General features: G+C 40.8%; 1 protein-coding gene across 1 annotated transcript; it reads left to right on the top strand.

Moving 5' to 3' along the window:
* Positions 1 to 1,177: 1,177 nt before the first annotated feature.
* On the top strand, positions 1,178 to 3,767 carry LOC116193661 (neurofilament medium polypeptide-like). The gene is made up of 3 exons (XM_031522401.1): positions 1,178 to 1,733; positions 1,791 to 2,234; positions 2,319 to 3,767. Exons 1-3 carry the CDS (start codon positions 1,178 to 1,180, stop codon positions 3,659 to 3,661), a joined length of 2,343 nt encoding a protein of 780 aa, XP_031378261.1. The 3' UTR covers positions 3,662 to 3,767.
* The last annotated feature ends 2,429 nt before the right edge of the window (positions 3,768 to 6,196 follow it).

Below are 6,196 nucleotides of genomic sequence, written 5' to 3'. Positions count from 1 at the left end.
TGGAAATGTGGGAATTTTGTTATTTCATAGAAAAGAGAAGAAAAGAAGAGAGAGGAATCTCTTGTGCTAAAATTTGATTTGATTATGTTAGTTAAAATGATAATAATCTTGATGTAAGTTATTAAGTTACATCAAAAAATCACTTATTCCATTAAATAAGCGGGAACCCTATTTATATTTCTTTTCTCTAATCTCTTAGCTGCTGAGAATTTTTTGTTAAAATTTGCTGTGATGCACTTATATATTTTTCGCGAATTGCAAAAAGCCCCTATTCATATTCCGTACACTAGCTAAGGGGGACTGGAGAGAAAGAGCCCGTCAAGGAGAGAGATCAAAGCTAAGAGGCTCTCCATTTTCGGCCCTACCTCCTCTTATGTTGATGGTCACTTGGGTCGCCAATCACCTCATCTGCCCGTGACGTAGCCCCCACTGCACTGTGCTCGCTTTGAGTTTGAACAGATGAATTATTTAAGAGATGGTGGCTTCCATGCCAGCCATCACCTCCTCGGGAGAGGTCAATGGCAAATTTACCAGTTTATCAGAACAAATCGTGTTTCTTACAGGATGCAAATTGAAAGAATGAAAGAATAGCACCGGTGAACGGTGATCTACAATGTCAAAAAAAGAAAGCATGAATCAGGATATCTCAGCTACTCAAGGAAAACCAAAAAGAAAGGGTCAAGCCTAGAGCATAAGGTGATTCTGATGTGGTTGCCTAAGATGATGTGATGGCAAACTCGAGAATGGGTCCCGAAAAGGATTCAATTAATGCCGTGCGCCATCGGGCACCCCTTCTCCCTTCGGTCCTAATGCTGGGTCAGTCATTGTCCCCATAGAAAACTCATCAAAAATAAGCAAGAGGCCCAAATTCTAAAAAACCTTCATAGTTCCTTTTTGTTCTTAATAAATAGAAAAATTCGTTAATGTCTAACAGAAATAACCAACCTTAACATATAAACCCTCAGTTCCCTCTCTTTCTTTTATTCGAAAACCAGACTTTCAGTTTTTAGCTCTTCCCTCTCTCTGTCTCTCTCTCAAGAATCATATAATTGGAAGCAAATCAAAGGTATAGTATGCATACGATTCTCAATGATCAATCTCTTGTTGCGTTCCATCTCTTCAATATTTCCTCTTCCATTTCCAGCATCTCTGGTGCCCTTCAATCTCAGGTTCACCTATGGCCGATGAATGTCATCCCGAACGGGTCACCCCTATGGGCTTAGAAGAACTGAGTGGTTTCATCACAAGAGTTGACAGCAAGATCAGGCTTCTGTTGAAGGGGCTTAGAGCACAAGGCCACGAGATGACTTTGGTATTTGAAGCACTCCGAAACTATCAAGAGAGCATGAAGACAAGGCTCAAAGACGTCATCAACATCGCCTTTGAAACTAAAAACAAAGACGAAGCCCTCAAACGCTTTACGGAATCCGAAGAGAGCATCGCGCTTGTGGAGGCACTGACCCGTTTCTTCTGGAAAAAGGAGGAGCAAATCGATGCTCGATTGAACAAGTGCTGTGAAGTCTTCGGGGCAGTGGGGTGCCAGGAGCCAAAGGAAGAGAGCAGACCTGCAGAAGGCCCTGATCAGGCAAAGGGTCATGCTAAGCGCGAAGAAGATAAAAAACTGGATAAAAAGCCAAAGGGTCCTGCTAAGAACGAAGAAGGCCAAGAACTGGATATGATTGATTTGAAGGGCTCCAGTGAAGAAAGCGAAGTAGGAAAGGACACAATCAAAGGTATTTGATTTGATTTCTAATTGATCTCTCCTTCCTTCTGTTTGATGTCTTCTTTAGTTCTGCAGCCACAGATGCCTTCAATAGTTTCAGGGTCATCAGTGGCTGCGGACAATCTTGAACATGAAGCTGCTAAGAGTGAAGAAGCTCAAGAACTGGATTTAAACCCAAAGGATCCTGCTAAGAGCGAAGAAGGTCAAGAACCGGATGAAAAGGCAAAGGATCCTGCTAAGAGCGAAGAAGATCAAGTACTAGATATAGAGCCAACGGGTCCTGCTAAGAGCGAAGAAGCTCAAGAACCTGATATAAAGTTAAAGGGTCCTGCCAAGAGCGAAGAAGCTCAAGAACCAGATATGAAGCCAAAGGGTCCTGCTAAGAGTGACGAAGGTCCAAAACGGAATAAAAGGCCAAAGGGTCCTGAGAGCGAAGAAACTCAAGAACCGGAAATAATCGATTTGAAGGGCTCAGGTGAAGATAGCGAAGAAGGGAGAGACACAATCAAAAGTACTTGGTTTGATTTCTAGTCGATCTCTCATTCATTCTGTTTGATATCATCGTTAATTCTGCAGCCTCTCATGCCTTCAATAGTTTCAGGGTCATCAGTGGCTGAGGAAAATCTTGAACATGCAGCTGCTCATCCCGGGATCCATGTCAAATTCTCTCAACTGATTCGTGGCATTCAAAGAGTTGATGAGAAGATCGAGTCTCTGCTGACGAATGTTCAGGGAAATAGTTGTGAGATGAAATCTGCAGTTGAAAAGATGAAGGATAGTCAAGAAGGCTTGAAGGCGAGATTAAACAAACTGAAAGAAAGGTGCTTCAAAACTGTCGGGAAAGAGGAAAATCTTGAAGTTGTTGGGAGCACAGCCAGGGGTGTTCTGGTTCTAAAGTCAGTGCTCAGATCACTCACAGAGGAAGAGCAAGAAATCGAGGCTCAGGTGGACGAGAGGATGGCCTCCCTGCAGGTCACGGCCCCCAGAGACAGCAGTGGACTTATTGGAACGGCAGATGAAGAGAAGCCGAAAGAGAATAAAGAGCCAGACGGAGGCACATTTAATGTGGAAAGCTCTAATGACAGTTTAACAAGGCCTGATCCCGTGGTGCCCGATACTGGCAGATCAGAGGAAGTGATGACTACTGGCATTTCTGTGACCGTAGAAGCCGAACCCGGGTCTGAGGAAGACCAATTGAGTGCACATGATCTCTCACTGCCTGAGTCAGCTGATCTCGAAAATCTTGTTGATCGTAAGTTGACCGAGTTTATCAATCTCGGTATTACTGAGGAAGATTTCAAGGCCATGGATGAAACTAGAAAAATAGAGATCGAGATTGGGGATATGCTGATGAGTTTGCAGAAAAGCTTTGCACATGGCTTGATGCACCATGCGACCAAGATCCATGTCGAGGTTTCAGTCATGCTAGCCGAGCTCTTCCTTTTACTATCAACAAATGTGAAGGAAAAACTGTTCAAGTTCCAAGCATTCAGGTCCTGTCTGAAGGACATTGAGGAGGATAAGAGTGACGCGAAAGTGGTCAAGTGGATCCTTGAGGTGCTGAAGGTGGCAGATGAAGAATTGAAGAAGATGAAGACATCCACTCGTCAAGGACAAAAATGTCGATCATCCGAGACTGATGGGGACAAGAAGCTGCCTGAAACTGGTGAGCTACTGGAAGAGCTTATTGATCAGTTCATCATCTTGATTGCTGAATTAGACAGTCTTATGAATTACATGGGCCATCTCGAATCTCGGGTACTGGACAACAAGGCAATTCAATCATTTGAGAGCGGCTTGAAGAATATGGAGAGGAAAGTGCAGGGCATTGAGTCGAATATGGAAGTTCTCAGGAGTAGATGTAGCTATCGTGATTTTTCACCTGTGTTAGTCGGAATTGCTAATGTGCACTGTGGGCTAGGTCTCCCCAAAAAGTAGAATAGAAAGCTCCGATTGATAGAGTGTCTGTCAAAATGTTTTTAGATGAATAAATAAATCATGCTGCTGGTAACTATCCCACTAGCAGTTTAGTTGATTTTTCTCCTCTACATATGCCTTACTCAATTCGATATTCAGTTTCCTCAATGAGTGTGGATAGCTGATGAAGGAGCTCAAGCTAATGTAACATAGCACTAGATAGATACATTATAATTAAGGGTAATGAGACCTTGCAAGAAGCAAAACTGGCCTCCGTTGCATACAATGGTGACGTCTAAACAGAATGATCTTTTAGCATCTCTACCATAATAGAACACTGAGAATAGTTTTTCACAAGACTCATCAGGTTACTTGTCGAAATGTCAAGTGCTCAATCTTCTCGAGCTTTTCCGGAAGGTAGGAAGACACTGCTTACAACTCGTTGAAAGAATTAGTGATTTGCTTCAATAAAAATGAAGCTTCCCCTCAGGAGAACAAACTCAAAACATAGCAATGAATTCCATTGTCTGCTATAAGCAGACATGAAGTTTTCTTCTACTACTGCTGGATGAATGGGATTCTATATTGTTCCGAAGTCTTTGAAGTTAACTTCAAGCGATCAAAGAGGTCATCAGTGTTCAGTGCAAGAGTATCTTGAAAAGTTGGAGATTGAAATTCTACGCAATAGAACCAGCCTCCTCAACTCCACACGGATCATTCATTTTTGGTGATCTTTCTGAGGTTTGGCAAGTAAAGGGTGGGCACCAGACTGGATCCAAGGTTCATAATGTTCCATTTCTGCATGGAAGTTGAACCCCTGAAGTCATTTTCATTTCATTTTACGGTCTGCGATGTCAGGTAAAATTATGGTAGCATCAAATTCTTTACTATACAGTGATCTCAATAAATTCAATTGCTTCCGAGACAAGTAATTGCTCCTATGTTAAGAAGCTATTCCCTCTGAGAAGTCTCCCCTCCTGTGAGCTCTAAATTGCAGGGCATGAAAATCGAACATTTCATTTCTTGATGATTGAAATCAAACTTTTACCTACCAACTTTAGAGTAGGCATCCGGTTAAAAATTCTCTTGCCATTAGCACATTCCCAACCCTTGCATAGCCATCGATCATGCAGTTGCTCGAGACAACATTTTCGAAGGGTATTCTGGCAAACAAAACTTAGGCCTCCTGCATATCCTCTGCACCTGCATAGCCTGAAATTATACCATAGGGATTCCATCCAACTAACAACAGCTCTGTCCAGCATTTCATCAAACCTTCTTAAAGGAGTACCATGCGAATCAACGACTTCCTCACAATTGGACGATCCGGCTCGAATTGTTCGCCCACGAGCATTATGCGTGTATCTCCTTGCGCGTTGAAACGCCACCATGCGCTCTCAAGAGACACCCGCTTATGGAAGAAAGCTGATGTAATGTAGGATCTATGCATAGTTCTGTCCGGTGTGGGAAAGTTGGAATTTCCCTCCCTCTCTCTCACAGTGGGCTGGTGGGCCAAGCAATAGCTATTATGTACCCAACAATGGACTGGAGGCCCATTAAGTCCCTCCTGACAACATTTCTTTTTATTCTTACTCCATCTTAATAATTTAATGAAAATCTTTTTTTTTAATCAACGAACCATGAGTCTAGTAATCATTCTTATTTCTTGGTTGAACTTTAATTTATTGAGTGACTTTTTAATGCAAACTTCAAATGAATTGCTTCAATATTGATTTTTACGTAATTGAAGCACTTTTTTGAACCCTATGCCTTCAATATTTCTTTGTTCTTCTTATTTCACAATTCAATATTGATCCTTTTTTTCTATGAATTCTTAGTTCAGTAGTTATTCATATATGTATATATATATATATATATATATATTTGTAAAGTTTGATTTAAGTAGTCATGATAATGGTAACATTGATGTTGATTTCTAGTATCGATGATCAATTTCCCTTACAAGTACATATTTTAAGTTTCCCCACACTTTATTTCATGCATGGACAAAGATACAGTAATTTCCCCTATAATAATCTTTTTTAACTTTTAAAGCAGTGTTATTAAAACTGAACCGGAAGCTGCACCGATCAAGGTATGGGTTCACGGGTTTGTGGATCCAACCAGAGGTTTGATGGGTCGAATTGCACATCTAATTAAATAATAAATAATGCATGTAAAATTAAGAAAGACTATGATATATTAAATATATACACAATAATTCAAATAATTGAAATAATGAATGAAATAAAGTTTTTTTTTAAATTGAAATTGTTTCTTCCTTTGTTATGTTTAAAGAGATAAAGAATTATCAAAAGGGAACAAAATATGGTTATTGCCTAAATAGCTAAGAGGTTAGACATGTGGCTCTTAGGGAGGTTAAGGTCCTTGGTTCAATTCTTTATGCATGCAATTTAATTTTTCAATAAAAGGAAACCTATAGAACCGGCCGGTTCATATGGGTTCGTTGGGTTCAGTCAAAACACCGTCTGGTTTAATGGGCTCACCAGTCTAAAAGTGCAATTTCGACATTTAAAAGAACCAAACTGGCCGAAT

Source organism: Punica granatum, chromosome 2 (assembly GCF_007655135.1).
Source record: "Punica granatum isolate Tunisia-2019 chromosome 2, ASM765513v2, whole genome shotgun sequence".
NCBI classification, from domain to species: domain Eukaryota; kingdom Viridiplantae; phylum Streptophyta; class Magnoliopsida; order Myrtales; family Lythraceae; genus Punica; species Punica granatum.
Note: the sequence above shows the minus strand (reverse complement) of the source record. Positions and strands in the feature narration are given on the sequence as shown.

Excerpts from the sequence above, each read along its gene's own strand:
- LOC116193661 (XM_031522401.1), top strand. The coding sequence starts at position 1,178 with ATGGCCGATGAATGTCATCCCGAACGGGTCACCCCTATGGGCTTAGAA. Across the intron at positions 1,734-1,790 it reads AGGAAAGGACACAATCAAAG|TTCTGCAGCCACAGATGCCT; the intron begins GTATTTGATTTG and ends TGTCTTCTTTAG. Across the intron at positions 2,235-2,318 it reads AGGGAGAGACACAATCAAAA|TTTCAGGGTCATCAGTGGCT; the intron begins GTACTTGGTTTG and ends TGCCTTCAATAG.